Source organism: Saimiri boliviensis, chromosome 6 (assembly GCF_048565385.1).
Source record: "Saimiri boliviensis isolate mSaiBol1 chromosome 6, mSaiBol1.pri, whole genome shotgun sequence".
NCBI lineage: Eukaryota > Metazoa > Chordata > Mammalia > Primates > Cebidae > Saimiri > Saimiri boliviensis.
Window position 1 is genome coordinate 103428170 of NC_133454.1, and position 24806 is coordinate 103452975.

General features: G+C 39.7%; 1 protein-coding gene across 15 annotated transcripts in view; it reads left to right on the top strand.

Moving 5' to 3' along the window:
* The window catches only part of CD44 (CD44 molecule (IN blood group)), a 91808-nt gene that overhangs the window by 37858 nt on the left and 29144 nt on the right, over positions 1 to 24806 (top strand). For 11 of the 15 annotated variants that reach the window (XM_074401305.1, XM_074401306.1, XM_010333370.3 and 8 more), the window contains exons 2-6: positions 438 to 603; positions 4378 to 4511; positions 11055 to 11123; positions 14079 to 14312; positions 22661 to 22786. In XM_074401305.1, the coding sequence (XP_074257406.1) occupies positions 438 to 603; positions 4378 to 4511; positions 11055 to 11123; positions 14079 to 14312; positions 22661 to 22786 (729 nt within the window). The remainder of the gene's footprint in view (positions 1 to 437; positions 604 to 4377; positions 4512 to 11054; positions 11124 to 14078; positions 14313 to 22660; positions 22787 to 24806) is intronic. The other 4 variants (XM_010333397.3, XM_074401303.1, XM_010333402.3 and 1 more) reach the window with 2 other exon arrangements.

Genomic DNA, 24806 nt, shown 5'->3' on the forward strand with positions numbered 1-24806 from the left:
CTTTACATATATATGCATAAAGTACGTGTGTGTGTGCAGATGAGAATGTGTGTATTCAGTACATAAACTGGAATAAGATACAGAAAAGTATTTGCTATAGTTTTCATAGTGGTGGACTTAATTACCTTCATTGCTTTCTTGTTTTGTAAGTTTACCATAAGTTTGTGTGACATCAATAATCAAAATTAAATCATTTACTTTTTAAAAACTTTGTTGCAGAGCAAGCAATGGAGAGAATATAAGTGTGACACTATTTTACCATGTCTTATCTCAGGTTTGAGCTTAATGCTATAGTGCTTTGGGATGCTGGAGTGAATTTTGAAGATTCTGGCTACGAGAGAAGTTTGGCTTTTTAAGGAGTCTGTCCTAAAGGAAACTTCTAGTTGTCTCCAAATTATTTATGCAAAAGAATATGACATTTCTGTTTCCTCCCACAGATTTGAATATAACCTGCCGCTTTGAAGGTGTATACCACGTGGAGAAAAATGGTCGCTACAGCATCTCTCGGACGGAGGCAGCTGACCTCTGCAAGGCTTTCAATAGCACCTTGCCCACAATGGCCCAGATGGAGAAAGCTCTGAGCATCGGGTTTGAGACCTGCAGGTAAGAGACCAGCACCCAACCACTGGGGAAAACTGGTGACCTGGGCCCAGGGAGCTGTCCTTAGAACTGGAAGGCTCCTCTCTGTTAGCTGAATGGATTATGGCCTAAAGAGTCAACCCCACCTATTAATTTGGCCAAGTCAATCTGGAACCTGTATGACAACTAGAGTTTAAAGTCAGCTAAAGACACCTTTGTGAATCATAGAGCAGGAGCCCAGAGGAAGCCATTAGGGGTCCTCTCGGCTGGAATCCTCTTGTCTAACCTGCTTCCACAGAGCTCTCGTGGCTTTGAAGAAGCTGCAATATCATTGTCAGAACCACAAGAAAACATAAACCAAATAACAGTGTTTAAAATAAATATGTGGCTGGTAGAGTCTTGGGCCTGCAGACTTGGCTCACAGCAGAACTTTCAAGCAATTCTCTCTTGCTCTCACTGAAAAAAATTTTTGTTTTTTTGTTTTTCTTCTATGTTTCTCTGGTTTGAGACAGTAAATAAAAAGGCATGAAAGTTATTAAGCTATATTATATTAAGATTTATTATTATTGGGAGCCTGAGAAGGCTCCTACCGGGTATCTTAGTGCTTCATAGAGTCTTCCTCAAACTATGGCTCCAAGATAATCACAAGAAGTCAGGACTTTATTTGTTGAATTTCCAATAGCCTTGTGGTAAGCAGGGCACAAGGAGAGCAAGCCATCGTGGCAGTCGCGGTGAGTTGTTTTGGTTTGGTTTGTTTTCACTAAAAGAGGTCTGAGTAATCTCTACAACTGCTCTGAAGTTTCTACCCCAGCCTGCAGCTGCGCTTTTGCAGCGTCTTTGGGTGGTACAGTTTTCCTTTCTCTGCAGCACACACTCACATGCACACAGACTGCTTTTGAAAAGCCAAGCTGTAGAACTGTTTACGGAAACCATTAAGTGTAAGTTAAGTGCTTCTATCCCCCTACGTTGGTTACAGAGTCATGCACCTGCATTACGAGCAATGGCTGAGACCTTTGCTGAAAGAGAAAAGGGAAATCTTTTGTCTTACATTTAAATTAATTAAGATACTAAAATTAAAACTTGAGTCCTTCACTAGCACTAACTACATTTTTTTTTTTTTTTTTTTTTGAGACAGAGTCTTGCTCTGCCGCCCAGGCTGGAATGCAGTGGCATGATCTCATCTCACTGCAACCTCCGCCTTTTGCCTCAGCCTCCTGAGTAGTTGGGATTACAGATACCTGCCACTGTGCCCACCACCATGCCTGGCTAATATTTGTATTTTTAGTAGATACAGGGTTTTATCATATTAGCCAGACTGGTCTTGAACTCCTGACCTCGTGATCTGCCTGCCTCGGCCTTCCAAAGTGCTGGTATTACAGGTGTGAGCCACTGCACCTGGTCACTAACTACATTTTAAGTGCTCAGCCATCAATGGCCAGTGGCTACTGTATTGGATGATGCAGGTTATAAAACATTTCCATCATTGTAGAACGTTCTATTGAGCAGCACTGCTCTAAAATAAAGAGCAGATGTATGTAGACGTCTCTATGTGTTCAGAGCTCGATCTGGGAGAAGATGAAAGGAGCAGAGAAAAGGAGAAGGCTCTGGTGGCTACTGAACCTGTACTGTAGGCTGCAGTGAAGACAGGCCAATTAGCAAATCCATTATTCTATTCCCAAGGCTAATTATTTTAATATGGCCCTGACTAGGCCACTGGCCTAAGAAAATAAATTTAGTAAACTGAACTTTGATTGTGAAATATAAACAAGGCATATTTGAAAAATAGAGAAATGCTCCCATATGCTGAGGACCAGGAGAGCTCTTACAACTGCCACTGGCCGATCATCAAGCACTGAGATGCTGGGAAACCTACGGCCCACCTGGCCAAACCCCTCACTTAATCCTCAAACTACACTATTGGTCAATATTATCAGCTCATTTTATGAATGAAGCAACTGAGTCTTAGAGAAGTTCCACACCCTGGGACACACAGCCTGCCCATGGAGGTTCTAGAATTCTGGATCTGCTTAGCCTGAGCCCAGGACAGGATTTAATGACCAAGGCCTCCTTGGGAACTTAAAAGGGATGGGAAGTATGCTGCCTGGATTTGCTGAATATTCTTTGTTCCCTGTGATCAATGACTTACTCATGCCACATACACACATGTAAACTTTAATATCCCCAGTTCACAGTTAGCATGACACAGAAAACTGCCAGGCAACATGAAGTGGCAAAAACTCAGTAATAGCTTACAAAGAGTGCAATCTGTTCTAGAATGTCGGTGCTATCCATACTTGATGATACGATGTGATGGGGTGAGTTGGCAGGTAGGTTCACCAAGGAGTCTTAGTTAGAAAAAGAAAAAGATAAACTGCACCAAAGAAATCTATCGTGTCACCAATAACTGGTATTAAGTATTGCAAAAATCATTTCCATAATTTCGCTCAGGTAGCTATGAATCAGCTTTCTGCCATGGGACAGATGGCAGAGTCTCATGGGCTAGGATGAAACCTTAACAGCTACTCTCTTTTGTCTGCCCCACTTTGATTGGTAGCAACTCTCAGGTGCGTGAAAACTTATTACCATTTAATTGTGCCTGCTCCCCCTGCCAAGCTAAGGAGACCCTGGGGAAACCAGTCTGTCTGTTCAGATGAGAAATTAGTCATTCGAGCTACAATTGCCACATAGATATGAGTTCTGTGTGCCTGGAAACTCCAAACTCACAGACATTTCCATGGGTCTTGCAGGGCAATGGATTCCATGCTGTTGCCACTGGCAGGAAAGATGAAAAGCATTGATGCTGTGCATTTTAGCCAGAATTACATTTTCAAATACCTGCTGGATTTAGCTTTCTCCTCTCTGCTCTCCTGCTGCATCACAGCTTCCCTTGCACACAACATTTTCTCAGCCCACATCTCATTTTTTGAGGCATTTTATATTTTTTAAAAATGTGTAATAAGTGAGTTTTTAGCCACCAGGATGCTGCTGGAAGAGGCTAGGCTCTGGTATCTGAAAGGGCCTCCAGCTGTAACAAGTTCCCAGACAAACCTTGGTAGGGAGAGAGGGGTTAAGCATTTCTTTGGGCGTGCTGCTTCTGGAAAGTTCCTGAGCTACATGAGCCGTTGCTATCTGCTTACTTAATTGCTATGACTCCCATTGTAATGATGGTTAATTTATTCCCACTGGCAAAAGAATTATACCTGGGATGCTCAGGAGACAGTGTGCTTTGTACTTTGCATATGAACAAGGCTTCATGTTTAGGATAATGGAGTATGGAGGAAGGGGGCTTGCAGACTTATGTCTGAGAAAAGGGAAATGGGACATGAGGCAGGTCTGAAATATGTGTACCAAAATGAAGAAGTACCTCTTCCTGTTTATGGAAGCTGACCATTTTGTGTATTTTCTGGAAAACATAAAGGTGACCCAAAGCCAGCATGAATCTCACATCAAAATTTCTCTCTTCTGTGACTCAGGCTTCCTTCTGCTTGTTCAAATAGACTCACCACTGCTGACCACAAATTTCGATTGAACTAATTATCCCTTTTATGATTTTTTTTAAATAAAAAAAGCTCTTTACAGGTCTCTAAATAAAATCACTTTGTTTCTATCAGTCATGTTGATCTCTTTCCCTCTCTGTGCTGTTATTTTTGGATTTCACATAATTCGGTTGTTGAAATCTGATATCCCTAAGGGTGAATTGAGTGAAGAGTTGCATGGCATTAAATGTCATTCAATGGGATATTATGAAATTCCCATCTTAGTCTTTCAGGTCAATATCCTCTTGTTTTTCTCTTGCAGGTATGGGTTCATAGAAGGGCACGTGGTGATTCCCCGGATCCACCCCAACTCCATCTGTGCAGCAAACAACACAGGGGTGTACATTCTCACGTCCAACACCTCCCAGTATGACACATATTGCTTCAATGCTTCAGGTTGGTTCTCAGGCGGGGTGTCTGTTGGCATGAAAGGCTTTGGGAGCCTGGTCTTTGGATCTCAGCTTAAGTGGGGATTGATGTAGCCTCTACTTACGTAACAAATGCTCACTCAATATCTGTATAGCAGAGACAACATTCCTGTCTCCATGGAGCTTAAATGCTGAATTGGGGAGGCAAACAATAAACAAATAAATATTAAATACAGGCTTGGCACTGTATTTAATCCTACCACTTTGGGAGGCCGAAGTGAGCAGATCACCTGAGGTCGGGAGTTTAAGACCTGACCAACATGGAGAAATCCCGTCACTCCTAAAAATACAAAAAAATTAGCCGGGTGTGGTGGGACATGCCTGTAATCCCAACTACTCGGGAGGCTGAAGCAGGAGAATCGCTTGAACCCTGGGAGGCAGAGGTTGCGGTGAGCCGAGATCACGCCATTGCACTCTAGCCTGGGCAACAAGAGCGAAACTCCGTCTCAAAAATAAATAAACAGAACCAAATAAACAAATAAATATTAAATACACTTCAGGGGTGTCCAATCTTTTGGCTTCCCTGGGCTGCAATGGGAGAAGAAGAATTGTCTTGGGCCCCACATAAATTACACAAAGACAAGCAGTAGCTGATAAGCCATAAAACAAACAAACAAAAATCATTCAAAAAAAATCTCGTGATGTTTTAAGGAAGTTTATGGATTTGTGTTGGACCACGTTCAAAGTCATCTTGGACCACATGTGGCCTGCAAGTTGTGGGTCGGACAAGCTTGAAGTCAGAAAGTGATACGAGTGCTATAAAAAAGAAAGCAGAATAAAAGGCTAACTAGTACTAGGGATTTTTTTTATTTTCTGAGAAGGTGGTCAGGGAAATTGCCTCCCAGCCTGTTATGAGAATATCAGTGCTCAGAGGGGAGAATGCCAAGGAATAAAGTCAGAGAGCTAAGCAAGGGCCCACTCACAGGGGGTGATTCATTCTCAATGTGATAGGAAGCCACTACAGGTTTTGAATAAGGGAGTGACATGAATCTAATGATAGCTTTGGGGTGTGAGTCAAATGTCTTAGCTGAGAGGTATTTATTATATGAGAGGACTGGAAAAAAGTCTTGGAGAGTGTATGGTAGGCCTTTGAACTTCTTGAATATCCCTTATCCAACAGTTGAAAGAACCAGAGAAGAAGAAACAGAAGTTAAGATGTAGATGCTGGGTCCCAGGCCAGCCTTTCTCCATGTCTTTGGGACTTTCTCCCAACTGTTAACCTAGAAAATCCTGCTTATGAGCCTAATTCAAGTCCTAGCAAAGTTAAAGAATTCTATGCATTAAATTTTCAGATTTTTTTGAGAAGGATCAAAATTATAAATGTCAAATTTCTGGATGCCAACTATCAAAAGTCTTACGTCTTAAACGGGGCCTTCTGTTCCCATGGAAGGTTTGAAGTTGTGTGAAGGAAAAGATGAAGCCTTGAGGCAAACTTGGTACATCTTGCTGGAGTGTCAGTTTTCCTTAAAGGTGGGAAGGGGCTGTTAAATTAGGTGGAAAGGGACTTAAAACATTAGCAGCCTGAGACAAACACAGATATATATGATATATATACACACACAGAGTGAGTAAAATATAAAATATGCATGGATTTTTAAGCTAAAAAAAGGACATCAACTTAATTATGAGATATTTTACCTACTAATAAAAAAAAACCAAAAATTAAAATTAATTGCTAGATTGCATCAGTGGCTTTAGTCTACTATACCACCCACCCTTTGTTGTATGAACAGTAGGGATCAGAGTGGAAATCCAGAGAAGAAATCTACAGTTTAGGACAAAGTATCAGGGCTGGTAGCTGAAATGGAGTGTGTAAAGCCAGTAGATTTTGACAAAAATTTACAGGTCACTAAACCTATGGAGAGGAACAGAAAACTGTAGAATGTTTATTCCTCCCTGTTATGTGAGTGAAGAACACAAATGGAGCTTGACCAAAGGAAAGGTAGTCCAATTAACCCTAAATAGTACACGCCTCATACATACTCATTTCCCATACCCATGTCTAGCATGCCATTCTAATGATATTATAATGAGAAAACCACATACAAACAAGAGAGAAATAGACACAGAGCAACATGTGGTCTGGCTAGCTCCATCTCGGTGCAACAGGTCAGAGGAAGACGTTGGGAGAGCTTGTGCTTTAGATGAAGAGGTTGGCTCAGTGGGAAAGGGCTGGCATGAGGCCGTACACTCCTGAGTCTCTGGGCACTGCTTATTGCGTCTCCCACTAAGCCTTGCTGAGTGAATGCATGCAATAAGTTATGTAGTTGTATACCCACATTGTCTTACCTGTTTTACAAGTTGGTCTCACCTGCCAGAAGGAACCCTAACCCAAACAGGCAGAAGTTCACACTGTTTTTATTGCCTGGCATCAGAGCCATCTAGGCAGTCTGCTATTGAGACGTGTTTCTATCCTTAATTTTGTTCATGAGGTTGTGCCCATCCCTGGAGTTGGGAGCAAGAGCATTGATTAGTTTTTTTCTCCTTGGAGGGTTAGCTCAGTTGAAAGGTTTGAGAGGTACAGTGGGGGGTGTATTGCTTACTAACATGGATGAATTAAATAATAAAGCTACAAGTAACGTTTCTCCTTTTCTCTGTTTTCCAAATTGACTCAATATTGATGGCTACTTTTGTAAGTTTTCATTTAAGTTTAAAGGGAATATTTATTGATCACCTCCATGTACTCAGTACTGCAGTAGGCACAGATGGGGTAAAAAAACTGGAGGCTACATTTCTTAAAGAAATGAACAATCTTGTTGAAGCAAGGAGACAAAAAAAAAAAATAAAGAAACTGGAGAAGAGGATAAATGTGTTTAAGAAAAAATAAATTCTAAATGTCTTAAATTAGAGTCAGATGATATGGGTATTAAGTGAGCTAAAGATTTCGATAAACTGCCCTGTGCAAAGGATTTCATTGCAAGGATCCTTGATTCTAATTTAGCCTGAGAGCTGCTAGCAGGAGGTCCTGTCCCAGTGCTGTGATACCCCCATAAAACAGCTCTAGGGACAAAAGTCAGCTTGATCTTAGTAGATTGCTTCCATAAGCTTAAAGTTTTAGCAGTATTTTTAGAAACATAGCCTCTGGCTAACAAATGAAAATAAGGCAGAACTTGAAAAGGCCTTTGTGATTTTTTTTTTTTTTTTTTTTTTTTTTCCTCATTCTCAGTGGTTAAGGCCCAATATGAGCCTGGAGACTTCTGTGTGAACACAGAACTGACTTGAATTCATTCATTTATTCAGCTTGCTTTCAGTCAAGTCCTCATTTTCTTCTGAAGGTAGAATTACAAGGAAGATCTACATGTATTTGTTTATCCATTTCCTCCCTTATTCAACAATGATTTGAGAATATTTATGAGATACCTAGAATGTATCAAGAATTGAGGAGGGTGGCTTTCCATCGGACACCCAGAGATTAGTGGCTAGACTGAATAATTAGTGTTTCTCCTGGTGATTTTGGTGTGTTGAAGCCAAGGTTCATGAGAATGCCCACCTCAGAGAATTTCTAACAAGTCCTCAGATTCAAGAACACCTCAGCAGGTCTAGCTTTCCAAGTAGTACAGAGCTCATTAAATGGAAAGAAAGGCGATCTAATGAGGCCCTGGACTCTAATGTGAGAGCATGAATGTGTTAATTGCACATTTGGATCACCATCCACTAAACGTATTTGCCAGATTTGATGTTCTTTATACAAGTTAAAGTGAATTGGAGCATGAAGGGTGTCCATGTGAACAAATGCTCTAATAATTTACGAAACTGTCTTAGGATTTCTGACATCATGCCCCATTCTATTACAACTTGCTGCCCGGAAAATTCCCAATGTACTGTTAATTGCAGTTGTGTATGAAGTTGGGGGAGATTGTTCCATCCCTGACATCAAGAAGCCATCATCTAAAGCCTGTTTCCAGGTATGCACAACACACAAACGTCAGAAGCATCTCATAGGTTGGTGTTTCCAAGAGTAACAAGATAGATACTCCCCCAAATCATCCAGGCTGGCAGCATGCCCTTATTTTCAAGTGCAATAATTTTGGAAAATATTTTTGAAAACTGTAAAAAGCTAAATTAATATTAATTATTACTGCCCCCCATGATCTTGTGAATTCCTCAGAAGCAGGGACAGAGACATATTCATCTTCTTTTCTCTTTTTATATGGTCTGGCATATAAATGTTGAGTAGATGCTTCAAAATAACAAATGAAGAGTATATCTGTAACTTCTTTTAATTATTTCTTATGGCATTACCACTTAGGGTTTATCCAAATGCTTGGCCTGCACATATTTGCAGGCCATTTTGGGGGTTAACATCTTAGGTGTGCTTACTGGAAGAATAGACCCTTGGGAAATTATACTGGTACTTTTTTCTTTTTTCATCCATTCAACACATATTTATTGCATGTTTCTCTGTCCCCATCACACAGAAATGTACTGGCCAAGACAGATAAAGTTATTATCTGTGGAGCTTATATATTTCTAGGGAGGGAGGCAGGTAGCAGGAGGTGGGGATTGAGAGCTGTGCCATGAACAGCCATCAAGTCAGATGAACAAGATAAGTTTATATAGTGGTAAACATGAAGAAGAAATGAGAGCAAGATGCTATGTGATGGTGACAGGTGTGGGGGAGTAATGAAGGAGTTTTGATCGAATGGTAAGGAAGGGCCTCTCCAAGGAGGTGATATTTCTCTTTAAAGAAATCTGAGAAATCTTTTAGAACAGGCTTTGCAAGAATGGCTTTTCCTAAAACGTTTTGTGTTTTCCAGTTGAATGTATAAAACTGCCAATTAGTTTCACTATGAGGCCAAATAAATGGGCAGGTAAAGGTTATCCTCTTTATCTGTGGGAACAGATGCTCCCAGGTACTAGGAAGCAAACAAAACCTGTTTTGTTCAAGCTCTGTTTTTATCCACTTTTATAAGCACACAAAAATTATAGCAGGACTTTGGGAGGCTGAGGCGGGTGGATCACGAGGTCAAGAGATTGAGACCATCCTGGCCAACATGGTGAAACCCCGTCTCTACTAAAAAAATACAAAAATTAGCTGGGCTTGGGGGCGCAAGCCTGTAGTCCCAGCTACTTGGGAGGCTGAGGCAGAAGAATTGCTTGAACCCGGGAGGCGGAGGTTGCAGTGAGCCAAGATTGCTCCACTGCACTCCAGCCTGTCACCTGGCAACAGAGCAAAACTCTGTCTCAAAAAAAAATAATAATAATAATAATATAGCAGGAGACTTAAATTACTTGTGATAGTAGTCTGTCTGCCTGCCTGCTTCTCTTCCTTCCTCCCTCTCTCTATACATCTATCCACCCGTCCATCCATCTCTTTCTTCCTCTTTGACAGAAGCAATTCTGGGAGAAACTAACCTAGCAAATAAATTTCCATTTTACATTTAAGTACGCACACACACACAATATAAAAGCCGTAAGGCACAAATGGACTTAACATTTCTATAGCAGCAAAACCAGTTTAAAGCTTTCTGAGATTTTAGAGCTCTGTACAAGGTCTAGTCCCAGAATAAAGCATTTTGGCATAAATGGAAGGTTGCTTCAGCTACTTTGCAGTCTGCTTTTAAGACACAAGGAATGGAATGCAGGGTGGAAGTTTCAGAGCCTGTGTTCAGGCTGCTTGAGACAGGGCTGCTCAGAGGGCTACCAGTAACATCTGTGGGTGATCAGGCAGGCCCAAGATTCAGGCAGAAATCTTTATTCCTAAATAAAGAGATGAAAGAGTAGAGGATAAATGGCGAGCAAGAGAAAAAAAACCAAAAATGCCCATGATGAGATATGCCAAAACAGTAACCTTGAAAAATCTTCTGGGCATCCAGGCCAAAGGTGGTCAACCTCAGAAGCAACATGCTGAGAAGCAGTCTACGCAGAGTAAGCACTTCAAAAGATCAGCTAAATTAAAAAATACATTACTACATTAATGAGAGACTAGAGATTCATTTGGTTTTTAATATTTCAACCAAGTAAATTCTTTGCTGGTTATTTTAAACTTCAGATTGTCATGCTGTTCATGTTGATAAACATTTTATTGTGTCTGCCATGTTTTCTCATCATTTCTATAGATTTCTCAGATTATATTTTCTCATGATAGTTCATACATTACTTTTAATTATTTTACAATGTTCCTGCATTACTTTTATAATCATAAATTTAAAAAATCCTCCCTGATGTATTTGCATTAGAGAAGGAGCCATGTCTATCACATTTAAAATTGTACTCCCAGGCTTTTACAGTGCCTGATACAGAGTGTATATTTATTAATGAATGAATTCACTGGGGTGGGGAAATTTCTGGAAACCTCATAAGTTTCCAGAAATTTATGAAGTCAAATAAAAATGGAAAATGCATCACGAAAGACAGAAGAAATTCCTAGCCAATTTACAGAGCTTTGGAAAAAGAAAATTATTTGGGATAAGTTATAATAAAACTCCATTCTAACTGACTAATAAAAATTAAGATAGATTTTGCTCGTATTTTGAAGGGTTCTCACGTTTGTTTTTTTTCTACCCCATAGCTCCACCTGGAGAAGATTGTTCATCAGTCACAGACCTGCCCAATGCCTTTGATGGACCAATTACCATAAGTACGTATCTCTTCTAATCTTGATTAAATTTTCCTGTTTTGGGGAAAGGGTTCAGGTGTGTTCTCTATGGTACTATTTGAATAGAATATTAGGTCGGGCGCAGTGGCTCACACTTGTAAACCCAGCACTTTGGGAGGCCAAGGTAGGTGGACCACTTGAGGTCAGGAGATGAGCCTGACCAACATGGTTAAACCCCATCTCTACTGAGAATATAAAAAAATTAGCCAGGCATAGTGATGGACACCTGTAATCTCAGCTATTCAGGAAGCTGAGGCAGGAGAATTGCTTGAACCCGGAGGTGGAGATTGCAATGAGCTGAGATCGTGCCACTGCCCTCCAGCCTGGGCAACAGAGTGAGACTCCATTTCCAAAGAAATATATATGTATATAGAATAGTAGTCATTTCCCTAAGGCTAAGGACACTTTAATTCACTGTCCTTAGCTTTAATTCACTGTCTTTAATTCACTGTCTTTAATTCACTGTCTCTTCCCTTTTTTCTGCCAAGACTTGAAGCTGCTTTCTGGTTTACATTCATGCATTGTTCCTCAAACTTCAGTCATTTGAAAATCACTTTCACTTTTTTTTGGCATCTCTGTGTACACTGCTATCATTTACTTGGTATTTTTTATTTAATTAGCCCATTGTTTTCTACTTAATATACATTCATTTTTAAAAAGAAATCGCACATGGAAAACCAAGATCACATCATAAATAGAAGGCAACATTAATAATACATTTAAATGTAAGAAAAATTAAATAATATTCTTAATTTGTGGCCGCAGAAAGCTCTGGGTCTGAGTCATGTTCTCTCTTATAAAGGGGGATTAATAACTGTCAGGTGTAGGGGCAATCTGGCCCCAAATAGCAATTTTCTGTTTGATATAACTGAAGTATTGAAAGAAAATCATGAAGGATATAAACTTCCTGATATGTGTTTTGACATCATTTATACCACATCCATCTGAAATCATCCTGGTATTTGATTATCCACAGGTGTGTATATTCTGGTACTTTTTAAAAATAGAGATAAGGGTCTCACTATGTGGCTTGGGCTGGTCTTTAACTCCTGGGCTCCCAAAGTGCCAGGATTACAGACATGAGCCACCATGCCTGGCCAATTCCAGCACTTTAGATATCAGGAAATCTCACTCAGAGCTTTCAAATAGGCTAACCTGCTAACCCTGATGTTACTGTCTTTGAGAGTCATTAATTGGGAAGCTGCACAGTATCGAGGTCTGATTTCTGCTTCCTCACAGCTAGACACTGACAGTGTGCATGGGCATGATGTTGGCAGCGATAGAGGGACAAGAATCTCCATAGGCCACACAAACCCAGCCCCACACTGCTAGGTAAGAAATTGTCCCTGGCCTGTGCCTTGCAGTAGGAAGGGGATGCCTCACGCCATGACGGTTATGACAGGAGGTGTGCTGTCTCAGTCAGGCCTGGTTTGAAATCCTAGTTCCTCACCATGTGTGAGATTTTAGAGGAATGACGTATTTTTTCTGATCCTCAGTTTTTGTGTATGTGTAATGGAATAACTTATGAGAATTTTCACGAAATTTGTAAAAGACAGTATGTCTAATGTACGCCCAGCCCATAGTAGACATTTAATAAATGCCCTGTTTCTTTGATGCTCACAGTTCTCTTTTGAAGTCTAGACCTGTAAGAGTCTGGTCAACAATATTTCCTTGTCAAATCCTCATCTTCAGAGATTACCAGGATGATTGAGACCTTAATTCTTTTTCATTTATATATTATTAATAGTTCCACTTGAGGCTTGGCACAGCAGCTCACTACTGTACTCCTAGCACTTTGGGAGACTGAAGCAGGCAGATCACCTGAAGTCAGGAGTTTGACACCAGCCTGGCCAACAGAATAAAACCCCATCTAGCCAGGCATGGTGTCATGCACCTGTAGTCCCAGCTACTTGGGAGGCTGAGGCAGGGGAATTGCTTGAACCCGGGAGGCAGAGGGTGCAGCACGTTGAGATTGCACCACTGCACCCAAGCCTGGGCAACAGAGTGAGAGTCCATCTCAAAAAAATAAATAAATAAATAAGTCCCATTGAGCAAGCTAAATAGGTAGACAAAAAGAACCTTTAGTCCCATTAATGCAATGCAGCAGTAAATAATTTTATCTGAATGCACACTTGCATAGTGAGTGGCCCAGACTTCAGAGCAGCAAATACTTTTAGGGAGGAATAATGAATGAATGTATTCAGGCTTTTTCTCCTCCGGTTCATTCTAGTCATTTCCTTGTTGAAACCACAGACGTTGATCTTCATGTATATCTGCGCTTGTTAATTTCCAGGTTGAATTTCACAGAGGTCTGCAAAGGCTCTATCTCTATTTAGACCTGCTGATTTCCTAGCCAGAAGTGGGTGTTTGCACAAGCAGACAAAATTTGCCCAAGCAGACAAGATTTTCGTCTTAAAACAGAAAATCTAAATCGTCATCAATTTGCAAATGTATCTTCCCTGCTGAGGCTATTAGTCTGCTACTTCAAACCTCTTTTGGAGGAATAGATGAAATAAATAGCAACACATTTTATACGTACTTCAGAAGGCAGAGTAGGGAACCAAGTGGGAGAATGATTATTTATTGGGCATCCACTGTGTTTTGAATACTGTCCTGAGCACTTTGCTTACAATGCATCACATAATCCCCATTTTACAATGAGAAAACAGAAGCTCAGAGTTGTCTAGAGCTCTATGAAGCTGGGATTCAAACATGGGGATGGGACTCTCCAGTACTTCTTTATTTCTTGCCTCATCCCCAGGGTGTGTGGGGGATGGGAGGGTGCACTTAGCGCATCAGCCACTCTCTTCCACCACTGGATAGATAGGTGTTTTTCATTACAAAAGAAAATAGCTTTGAAATCGCTACATTAAATGCTAATCCACATACTCAAAATATGAGCTGTGAAGTTCTGTAAGTACCTTTTCTCTCTCCCAGCTATTGTTAACCGCGACGGCACCCGCTATGTCAAGAAAGGAGAATACAGAACGAATCCTGAGGACATCAACCCCAGCAGCCCTACTGACGACGACGTGAGCAGCGGATCCTCCAGTGAAAGGAGCAGCACTTCAGGAGGTTACGTCTTTTATAACCACTTTTCAACTTCACCACCCATCCCAGATGAGGACGGCACCCGGATCACCGACAGCACAGACAGAACCCCTGCTACCAGTAAGGAGAATAAATCACTGTGCTTCCCAATAGCATTTCCTTGGCAAAATGCCTCTGACCTTCCTGAGTATTGCCCACTCACATGCTGATTTTCTCATCTCTAGACAGCTGCAGGTTGGTGACACCATTAGGGGAGGTGGACTCTTGTGGTTGCCAGTGCATTGCATGCATTGACTACTGCTGTTTACCTTTTTTTTTTTCCCCTCATCTGTAACTGTTTTTCTTACCTTGGCCTAAGAAGTGCCGTATTGGAAGTCTTATTTTGGGGAGAGCCCTCCTTATTCTCTTATCCCTAGGGATACAGTGACAATTCAAGCCTGATATGAAAACTATTTTCATTTTTGCATGTTTCCTTCTTGTTCTTATCCACCTATGGATAAGATTGTTTTCATAAAGTTGGGACCATAGAGTTTGCATACTACTCCACTAGCACTTTTTTCAAAACCCATTTATGCCTGAGGTTGTAATTTTTTGAATTTTTGCGATCAGACCTTGGTGATGACCTGGGCAGTAGGCTATAAATAACTCTCACATGCTTCGTGTTCCAATAGTGGAAGAGTAGGCATAAATGGGTCAACTGTGTTATGTTTTAATCTGATTTATACACATATTTTTGATAGTGTAATATTCAGGGATTTTTATCAACCATGATTTACTAACAGTTCCTTCATTTTTGGTCCAAGGAAGCATATCTGGAGGAGCTTTCTGATCAAATTAAATAAACTTGAGAGTTCTGTATTCCAGCCTGTTGGGGAAGGATCTCAATACTTACTTGGCATGTAGGGGTAATTCATTACTTAGGACTGCAAGAGTGGAAGTATGTAAACACTACATTTGATTCCTTTGGCGTTTGCCCCTCGTGCATCAGCTCCACTGGAAAGTGTTTATATTTCTCTTGCCTCTTCTGTTTCCCTCTTGGCTTTTCTTCTATGGTTTGTTTGGAAATGGGCTTCCAGATGGGCCATGTTCCTCCAGTGGAGGATTAATCAAACTCAAATAGGGCATCTGCGTCTGGAGCAGTTTTCCTAGTATGGTGTGGATTTTCTCTTTTCCTGGCTACGGCTCCTGAAGGGTGGAACTTGAGCCTTCAAAGAGTGTGGCAGAAATGTGCTGGCTTGTGAATACTCAAGACAGGGCCCTTCCTATTCCTCATCACCCAGAAGCCAAGGAAACCTCCCCAGCACTGTGATTTCATTTAAGGTTACTTGCTCAATAGCGTTTTAAATTTCTGTCAGTCGCTGACTGAGGGCATCAGACAAATAGGTTTGGGGTTCCCATCACTCCCTGCAAATTCTTTGAATCCTTTCAAAAAGCAGTTTTTTCAAGCTGCCCATGCTTTTTTTAATTATTGACACTCTTGAGGTCGCATCAGCCATTGTTGGTAGTCCCAAGGGCAACTCTTCTTGAGAGAGGCTTCTGCAAACCAGGCAGGTAGTGCTGCTAGCCAGTCACTGCTTCTTGGGTTCCCAGTCTGTTTAAAGTAACCATGTCGAAGGTGCTTATCATGAGGGCATGCAATTTTGTCAGATGTTGGCAAACACAATAATTAGTGGTCTCAGCAGGAAGCAGAATAGGTCTACCCTAAAGTATCACTTCCCACCAAAGAAGAAAATCCTGACAAAACATAACTTGTGGGGACTAGACGAAGTTAACATTCAAGCCACTAATAGCCTATATAAAATAGTATTTCATGTGTATTTTTAAAAAGGCAATTAGCACATTTTCTTAACCCCTATGGAATATCTCTTAAGAATGGTATCTTCCCTTCCTAAGTTAGTCAGCAAATGTATTTTGAGAACCTACTATGTACCAGGCCTATTAGAATCTTGGGATCTAAGGATAAACGTGGTTAGGAAGTAATATTGAAAAGAAGCAAGGGTTACTGAGATGTTTATTCATTCAATTAATATTTGAGGTCTTCTGTATGCCAGACACTGCTCTAGGATTTCATGGACTTAACTTCATGGAGACTACATACCATTAATTTAGAAATTGAGGGAAAGCAGTGCTATAAGACGTGGTTTAGGATGTGGGCTGAGAAATGAATTGTGCCTTTTTCCTCCCAGATAAATTGGTTAAGTTTCTTTCAGCAGCTAAAAAAGAGAGAGAGTAATGAGACTACCAGATGAGTCCAGGGCTAACCTGAAAGTCTTTGAAGTACTATAGGACTCAATGGGACCAGTAGCAGCTCCAAGTGGATCACTTTCTGCAAAGTAAGATACCAAAGCAAACAACCTGGTAGAAAACTGAGCATAATAACGGCATGCCAGGAAAAGTCAGCACTGATAGGTTCCTGAATAGAATCATATTTTCAAAGTCTAGTGAGAAGATTTGCAAAACCTCATCACTGTTGCACTGAGAACTGGGACAGAGTGAGAGGGAGTAATTGCAAAACCTCCCTCATGCATTGCAGGAGGGCAGGGGTCAAGAGGAGAACTGGCTGAGAGCATAGAAGACGCTTGTCTTTGGCTCTGCTGGCTCATTCCTTTGGGAAGGGCCTGTAGTGGGTGGCAATAGGGACAGCTAGTAAGAACAACCATCTGGGTAGCTTTAGGCTTCCAGAAGGCTGTTTATCTTGAGTGTCATCAGCCTCTTCCTATTGGTGATCTGGAACTCTTGAGATCAAGAAACCTAAACCAATTCAGGAAGCAGACTCCTGCCTTGGAACACTGTATTTCCTTGTCTTCTGGGTGTCAAAGGAATAACTTCTTTCTCTCTCTCTCTTTTTTTTTTTTTTTTTCAAATCTGGTGTGGTCTATTTGGGTGGGGAAAATTAGAAATTCTGCTGGCTAGGCAGTAGCTTTTTCTGTTTTTCCCTCGTATCACTCCTTTCAGGAAGACAAAAATAATGCCGATTTCTATCTTGTTCTTGTAGGTTTGTTTCCTCTGGTACTATTTTTTTTCCTGGTGTACTATCGGGTGAGGGTGGTGGGAACTACATCTTTAATAAAGTTTTTGAGGTGAGAACGTGGTGTCTGCGGATTTTCCAAGGGATCCTCAGGTTTATCTGACGGCTTCATGGGTAAAATTGGCTCCTATTTCTCTACTCTCTGTTCTGACTTAATGTGTCCTTTACAGCAAGGATGTCTAATCTTTTGGCTTCCACTGGAAGAATAATTGGGCCACACTGGAAGAATAATTGTCCTGGGCCACACATAAAATGCACCAACACTAACCAGAGATGAGATAACAACAACAACAAAAAAAGCAAAAAAAAAAAAACCTCATACTGTTTTAAGAAAGTTTATGAATTTTTGTTGGGCCACATTCAAAGCCATCTTGGACCACATGTGGTTCACAGGCTGTGGGTTAGACAAGCTTAATTTAGAGGACAGAATATATTGTGCCAGCTCTTGGCATTTGATATTGATAGAGTCAGAGTTTTTAACCTAGGATTCATGGATTCAATGATAGGCCATAAGGCATTCTCAAACCGTTTGAAATAATATGCAAAATTTTGAATGTGTACATGTGCAAGGTCGCTTTTTTCAGAAGGGAGGTCACAACATAGATTTTCAAAGGGATACATAATTTAAAGTGGTTTTTTAAAATCTCAACTGGCTTAAATTAGATATTTATCCTGATGGTTTTTGCCATTCCACTTCAATAAGGAAACATCCTGAACTCAAGTCAAACTTGAGAGTCAAATAAGAGACTTTATATTGCAAAAATGTTACTGATGATATTTTCTCTAATTTGAGAAACGAACTTTGGCAACTCTGGTTTTTTGGTAGAAACCCATACCAAATTGGAATAAAAATGACAGAAGTGATGGATAAAAATGACAGAAGTGATGGATGCTTGAGGAAACTTTATCTGATTTTGACACTTTGAACACGTTTTCTTTGCCAAGTTCCTGCTCAAGCATGAAGTTTGACTTGAGGCCGATGTGTGTGGGTGGAGCTTTGAAATGCCAGTTGCCATCACAAGCTACCTGGGTACAATGCTAGGCAGATGTGAAAAAGACACATTAGCAACCCAAAGGTAATCAAAAGATAAATGAATGAAAGCAACTGCTTGAAATTCTGCTTCAAAAACCTCCAGTTCATGGCTCAGTCGCCCAATCAAGTAAACTGAAAATCTCTTTCCTTCACAGGTTATTAAGTTGCTGCTTGATTTTGCTTTCATCATGAATTCAGGGAGTTCCATTTGAAGAATGAATAGCATGAAATTGATACTCATGTGGAATTTGCATTTCTGATGTTGTCCTAAGATTGCGGGAGACATTAGGAGTCTGGAAAGATAAAACCAGGCCTAGGTTTTTCTTTTCCAATTATTCAGTGATAGATACAGACATCACATGTAGACAGAACTGAAAGTAAAGATTCATAGAGGTCACTAAATGATATTTTCATAATTGATCCAGTTACTTGAACTGTGCACTCAAACAGCCACACAGCAGCTCAGGAGAAAAATAACGGGCTATGGTTCTGGTTTGGTAATTCACAGCCTAACAGTCAGGATCTCATAACAACATCAACGACAGGTAAACTGCTTCGTCTTTTGCTTATCAGCTCTCCTGAATATCAGATCTTTTAGTGTTAGGGGAGAGGACATCCATTATCATGCCAAAGCTTCTTCGCCATTCTTAGTGAAAATAGGGTCTGGTACCACTTTATTTGTCAGAAAGGCTTGTGGATCTGGGGATGATTGATATTTGTAAATGTCCTGTTTGTTTTCCTCTTGGCAACATGTATGTAGGATCAGAATGATTTTTCCATCAGAGGAATGAAAAACTATGAATTAATAGTTTTGAATGAATGAATGAATGAAATTATGGAAAACTACAAATGAATGAATTGACTTTGTGATTCACCGAGAAAATGTCCTTTAGAAAGAAGTCTGTCTGAAAATGCAGTTTCCTCCTTCCTGCTGATCTGATTCTTACAACCAATAATAAGAGAAGGAAATGCAGATTTCTCTGATCAAAGTGTAGGCCCTGAACCCATCTTTGGACACTTAAAATCTCAACAGTAAAATGTAGGAAATGACCTGTTTCTCCATATCAGAATCTAGGCCTCTAATAAGCTCCCTGGGTGTGTGGCTCTTAGTTCTGTATCCCTGCAAAGTGTATCTATAAAGGAGCTTTGGGAAAACTGATTCAAAGTCTGTAAAAATGGGAGATTACAAACACCTTCATTTATTAACTTTTATTGATGGAGGTAATGGCCATATTCCAAAATAACTAGACATTCTTTCTGCAGAGGGAAGTAATAAACGTGGAAAGATGATTCTTTACATTTGTTTGGCTTATGTGACACTGGATAAATTATATTCTTTACTTCTATAAATAATCATGAGAAAAATAGTGCTCATGTTACCTTATGGTTGCCATATCACAATTCTAAGATCATGCAGAGGTGGGTATGGGGGATAGTGAGATTGCAGAATAAAGAAAATGCTGTTTGTAAATGTTGACAATGTTTATCTTCATAGGACAAATGATGTAAAGGAACAGGTCTTCTTGGCAGTGTTTCATCTTGGGTTATTTTTGCTTTTGGGCTTTCTTGATAGCTGAAAAAAAAATCTAAATCACCTTACTTTTGTGTTTAGGGATGATGGTTTCAGCCTCTCTGCTTCAACTTGTTCTCAGCTTTTTGTCTGCTGTTAGCTCATATGCTTCTGATGTACATTTTTGTGCATTAGAAATGGCAGTGTCTGGAAATTTTTAAATCATTACTCTTGCTTCTGGTCTTATTAGCGAGATCATTTGGGTCACTTCATCTCTGTCTTTCCTGATTGATTATTCTATTTTCGAAGAATGGGTCTCAAAATGTCCTGTTCTGCTTTGCAAAATATAGTTTGATACAAGAAATTACCGTGGGCAAGGTTGTTAGAGGGATTTGGAATCTAAATGAAGAAAAGTGGAAAGGTATCTTTTTTAGTCTTCTAATTCTATGTCACTTTCCCTGTGCGTTGGATTGTTAGGCTTATGTGTCTACTGCTGGCAGAAATACCATATCCTAATTTCTTAGAGAATGATATTGTTTGCCCAAGATTGTATAGAAGATTAAGGAGCTCGGATTCTGAAGAGCTGAGTTTTATGATCATAAACTCTCAGATTTAGAAAGGATGTTAAATGGTCTGGTTCAATCAACACTTCTAATAATTTAATCTCTTACACAACTTTCCTGCCAACTGATCTTCCTGATGATGGGAAACATAATACTTTATGAAGAAGTTCATTGTTGAATCGTTCAGATTATTGCTTTTTTAAATCCAACATTTGGAAGAAGATTCATCTCCCTGAAATTTTCACTACAGGTCCTAATTTGGCCTCATGGGTCCAGAGACAAAAGTTAAATCTCTCTTTTATATTATACAGACTTTCAAAATTCAAAGACAGCTCTCATGCGTTCCTGGAGCCCTCGCTCTTGCTAATTAGCCATCTGACTTCAGGCAAGTCAGAAGCTCTGTCCAGCACAATTTTTTTTTTTTTTTTTTTTTTTTTTTTTTTTTTTTTTGAGATGGAGTTTCGCTCTTGTTGCCCAGGCTGGAGTGCAATGGCGCGATCTCGGCTCACCGCAACCTCCGCCTCCTGGGTTCAGGCAATTCTCCTGCCTCAGCCTCCTGAGTAGCTGGGATTACAGGCACACGCCACCATGCCCAGCTAATTTTTTGTATTTTTAGTAGAGACGGGGTTTCACCATGTTGACCAGGATGGTCTCGATCTCTTGACCTCGTGATCCACCCGTCTCGGCCTCCCAAAGTGCTGGGATTACAGGCTTGAGCCACCGCGCCCGGCCTCACAATTTTTAAATCTTTAAGACAAGGAGCATGAACCAGATGATATTTAAGATCCTTCCTTCTCTGACATTCTATGGACTCCAGCTTGGGCCTCTGAAAAAAAATGGAACTTTTTTGCTTTTTCCCTTTCTTTTCACTATCTGTTTCAAATATAGATGACTCTCTTGAGTCGTAAAAGAGTACAAGCATATTCAATGCTATTTCTTAGGAACTTTTAATTAACCTTTCAACAATCAATTCAATTGTGATGGCAACAGCTTTGATGAACACTAGTGCCACAGCAACTGAGACAGCAACCAAGAGGCAAGAAATCCAGGATTGGTTTTCATGATGGTTTCCACCATCACAGTCCAAGAATCATCTTCACACAACAACACAAATGGCTAGTAATGAGTTATGATTATCTCATAGCATATGTTTTCCTAACAGCCTTGAATAATTTTTATTGACCAATGGGATGTTGTTAAAGCCTAAAGTCCCTTCTATTCTCATAAATGTTTGTTACAACTTTAGAAGGATCGTGAACTCTGGTATCGGTTTGCTTGTATAGCACTAATAGGATTTCTTCTTTCTAATCTGTGGATTAGTATAGCCCAGGAGATGGCTAATACAGAGACTATGAAAAGGGGACAAGTTTTTTTAAAATGATATAGCAAAATTGTGACTCTGAAAGATTATTCATGGATATTCTAAAATTACCACAGTCATAAAAAGTCTTTTGATTTTCATAAGGAAATAGCACAGCTAGATCCGAAAAAATATAAAAAATTCTTCATCAGTGGAACTATTCTTGGGGTAGACACTAATTGCATGAAAAGACAAATGCTCCTTCCCTAAGATAGCCTGAATCTCATTCAAAATGTAGAAAACCCCTTTTTAGTAAGGAGACATCTACAGTAACCACTGAGAAGTAGACATTTTTCATCTCCTTTTTTATTCAAAAAGAAAAAGTAAAAATTTCTCAAAATCTCAACTACAGTTCACTCTAGTTAACTCTCTTAGTGGCCTAATAATGTTAATTGGTTTCACGGTTTTGCTCTATGCTGAAGTATTCTTGGGAACTGCAGTGTAGCTTCTATCTGTGTTTGCGGCTACACTGATCTGCTGCTAGAGAAGATAAAAAATGAATTAGCAAATTGTGAACACAATGAAATGATTGACACAGGTGTAGATTCTAACATTTTTCTGAAGGTGTCTTGACAAAAAAGGCACATGTGAAACCTTTCCATTCTGTCCTTGATGACTTGGCTTTAATGGCATATGCTTAATGAGTTTGTAATAAATGCATCTGAAAGCGTGAGTGTCGGGGGGGGGGTTCACTGGCCTTTAAAAACTTATTTGGAGAGATTATGTCCACACATAATGTTCTTTTAGCTTTCTTAAAGAGAATATTCAGTTTTAAAGATCATAGCCAATTGTTTTGAGATTTATGTATCAGCTTTAGAGACCAGAACATAAGAATTTGGGGTATGCAAATCAACTCCCGCATTTTCATTATAAAATTCTGGTAAATCCATTATACCTTCTGTGCCTGATTTTCTTCCTTTGCAAGTGGGTTGCTTGGCATCCAGCTCAGCCACTAACGCAAGTCACCACAACAGGTACGTCTTCAAATACCATCTCAGCAGGCTGGGAGCCAAATGAAGAAAATGAAGATGAAAGAGACAGACACTTCAGTTTTTCTGGATCAGGCATTGATGATGATGAAGATTTTCTCGCCAGTACCAGTAAGGATAATCAATTACAGTATAGCCATTTATGCAAGGCTTATTGTTTAATCTGAGTGATACCTAATTGTATCTCTCTTGAAAAGCAGTTAATGTGAAAAATGAGTGAACCTATGATCATACGTTAGTTATATCTTGATGAGATTATGGAGGAAGAAATAGAATGTTTTGAGGAGAAGTGGGGAAAACATCTCACAAAATTTCTAATGTTTCATGTTCTTCCTTTTTTATTTATCTATGAGATCTGCTACTACAGATATCTTTGAATGATCAGGCTTTGACGGAGAATGACATATTAAAACAGTACAACAAATATTCATTGTGTACTTACTGGTGCTAGGTGCTAGAAACACAAAGAAGAAAAAAGCCAGATCCTTTGCCTTTCAGAAGCTCATGGTCTGTTGGAGCAATAGGCTAGGAGAATGTGATTAGAAGGGTATTAATTAAAAGTTGTAGAAGATCCTAAGTTGAAGGCCCTTAAGGCTTAAATGATGGGAGCTAGAACTCAAGAATTATTTTAGTTAATCAAAACGTGGCTGAGGTCAAAGGAACAAATCCAGAGTTTTAACAAATGAGCTGGACACCAATATAATAGAAAGACCTCAAAGGGAAGGGCAAATGTCAGGTTAGCTTTCACAAGACATTGCCACTTATTAAAAGCAAATAGTGAAACCACTATTGGTATATAATAGTATCCAAATTTTTGACAATTATAAAATGTTTTTAGAACAAAGAGATGGAAATTGAGCTCTAAAGATGTCCTTAAAAAGTTAAACACATGCAAAGGTTGTCCTAATATTCTGCTGGATTACTGAGTTTTCCCCACATACCTGTAATGACTTAAGATTTTGCTGAACAGAGCTAAGAATCCTGAACCTGACCCCATCACAGTTCTGCTTTTCCTTAGAAAAAAGACTTTTGGGGGGCTACATGAGCTTTACCAACTCACTGAAGTTCTATCCATTTCATTAAAACCTGAGAATTTCATCCTCACATGGACAGCATCCAGAGACGAAAGGGTCCAGGAAAAAAATAGCTTAGGCCTTGAAGGCATCTGAGTATGTACATTGACATAACAAATACTCAAAAGGAACTAGAATTTTCTGTCTAAATTTTTAAGTGATTTTTTTTAGACCTGACACCCCTCCAGAACTTAATCTATGGAATAAGAAAATTCTTCTTGGTAATTTCAGAATGAAACCAAATAATTGAAAACACTGGAGCTTTACATTACACTGTCTCCTGTGTTCAGGATGTGGCCCCGCTTTGCAGGTGGGCCTATTAGTAAAGACGTGGTCTTGATACTGGAGAAATTAAATTCCCTTGGGTGGTAACCCAAAGAGATCTATATGCAAATGAGTTGTATGTCAGGCTTCAGGGAAAAACTTCCCATGGTACTTTTTTTTAATTTTTATTTTTTTAATCTCTATGGCATGTTTTCCAATTTCAGTTTACTTCTCTGCTGAGCACCTATGGACATAATTCAACACGATGCCCTCTTTCTCTTGGAGGGGTGTGATAACTGCTTGATAATATGTACTTTTTCATGCTTATTGAGAATGTGGTTAATGATTCTAAACTTGATTTTCTTAACTTGTAAAACAGAGCTGATGGTATTATAGTTCTGAAAACAGTTTTGTGTTATTTGGGTGTCAGAATAAAGTTTAAAACAATTAGGATGGATTTGCAAACAACTTTTTCACAAAAGACATTGATTCAGATTTTGTTGTGATCCTTATGCTAGGTGCATTTCCTATTCCAGCTCTAACATCTTGGGTGACAACATTGGGGTGCTGGTGGATGTATGCCACTTTCTTTCTAGTGTGTTGCTATAATGGTGGCTGGTTACCTGTGGTGTCTTATTTTCTTTCATTGGCTATGAATGGCTTGCTCTTGACATATTTTGTATTTGATGAAAATATCATAGGTGTTTCATAAATATTCAGAAATAAACCATATGGCTATTCCAGGTAGATATTCTCTCTCAGAATCAACTATAGGAAAGCTCTGGCTGCTCAGG